Source organism: Geospiza fortis, unplaced genomic scaffold (assembly GCF_000277835.1).
Source record: "Geospiza fortis unplaced genomic scaffold, GeoFor_1.0 scaffold578, whole genome shotgun sequence".
Taxonomy (NCBI): domain Eukaryota; kingdom Metazoa; phylum Chordata; class Aves; order Passeriformes; family Thraupidae; genus Geospiza; species Geospiza fortis.
This window is the reverse complement of record NW_005054762.1, coordinates 82,869-83,673: the sequence shown is the minus strand read 5'-3', so window position 1 is coordinate 83,673 and position 805 is coordinate 82,869. Positions and strand designations below refer to the sequence as shown.

Below are 805 nucleotides of genomic sequence, written 5' to 3'. Positions count from 1 at the left end.
TTCACCCCCAAAGAACTCCCTGTGACCCCATGGGTGCCCAGCCAAGCCCCCCTCCCTGGGCAGGAGTCTTTTCCCATGTAATAGAAACAAAATAAACCAATCCCTGGGCCAAGAATGGGGGCACAGGGACAGATTTGGGGTGAGCTGAGGAGGAGCAGCCCACTAGCGCCAGCCACACGCTTACTGGATGAGCCCCATCACCTGAGCCCCACCCTAGCTGCAGGATCCATCCCTTTTCCCAGGCTCCACCCCTGGGACACCCCACCCATGACGCCCCAGGCACGGACACACGTGTGTAGATATATATATATAATATATGTATATGTATATGTACAGACATTCGGGGCCCCCCTGCCCCCCCACTGCCCCAAAGGACGAGGCCTGGGGTCCCCCAGCAGTCCCGCCCCACACTGCAGTGCCTTAAAATAGGGGTCACCTGCATCCCACGGGGACCCCCGGGTCCGTGCTGCCCCCCATGGGTCACAGTACAACACCAAAGAGGAGGGGGTTCCCTAGGGAGGGTCCTGGGCACAGGGGTGTCCCCAGGTGAGGGTCCCTGGGCTGAGGTTTGAGCCCGGTGGGAGAAGAGCCCTGGGCTGGGGGTCCCGGGGGTAGGAGAATCCCTGGATCAAATCCCCTGTGGGGGGCTGTACCCACATCAGGGGGGTCCCCATCGCGGGGGTGCCATCCCGGCACCGGCTGCTCCCCAGGTAGGGCTGTGCCCGCCCCGGGCCATCCTGGTGTGGGACAGCGCCCGCACCGGGGTGTCCCCTGGCTGGGGTGTCCCTATCCCTGCAAGGGGTGT

General features: G+C 63.5%; 1 protein-coding gene across 1 annotated transcript in view; it reads right to left on the bottom strand.

Annotated features, from left to right (window-relative positions):
* Positions 1-658: 658 nt before the first annotated feature.
* LOC102033472 (ankyrin repeat domain-containing protein 13D) overlaps positions 659-805 on the bottom strand; it is a 4,629-nt gene continuing 4,482 nt past the window's right edge. The window contains exon 12 of the mRNA XM_031065404.1: positions 659-792. Coding sequence (XP_030921264.1) covers positions 659-792 — 134 coding nt within the window. The remainder of the gene's footprint in view (positions 793-805) is intronic.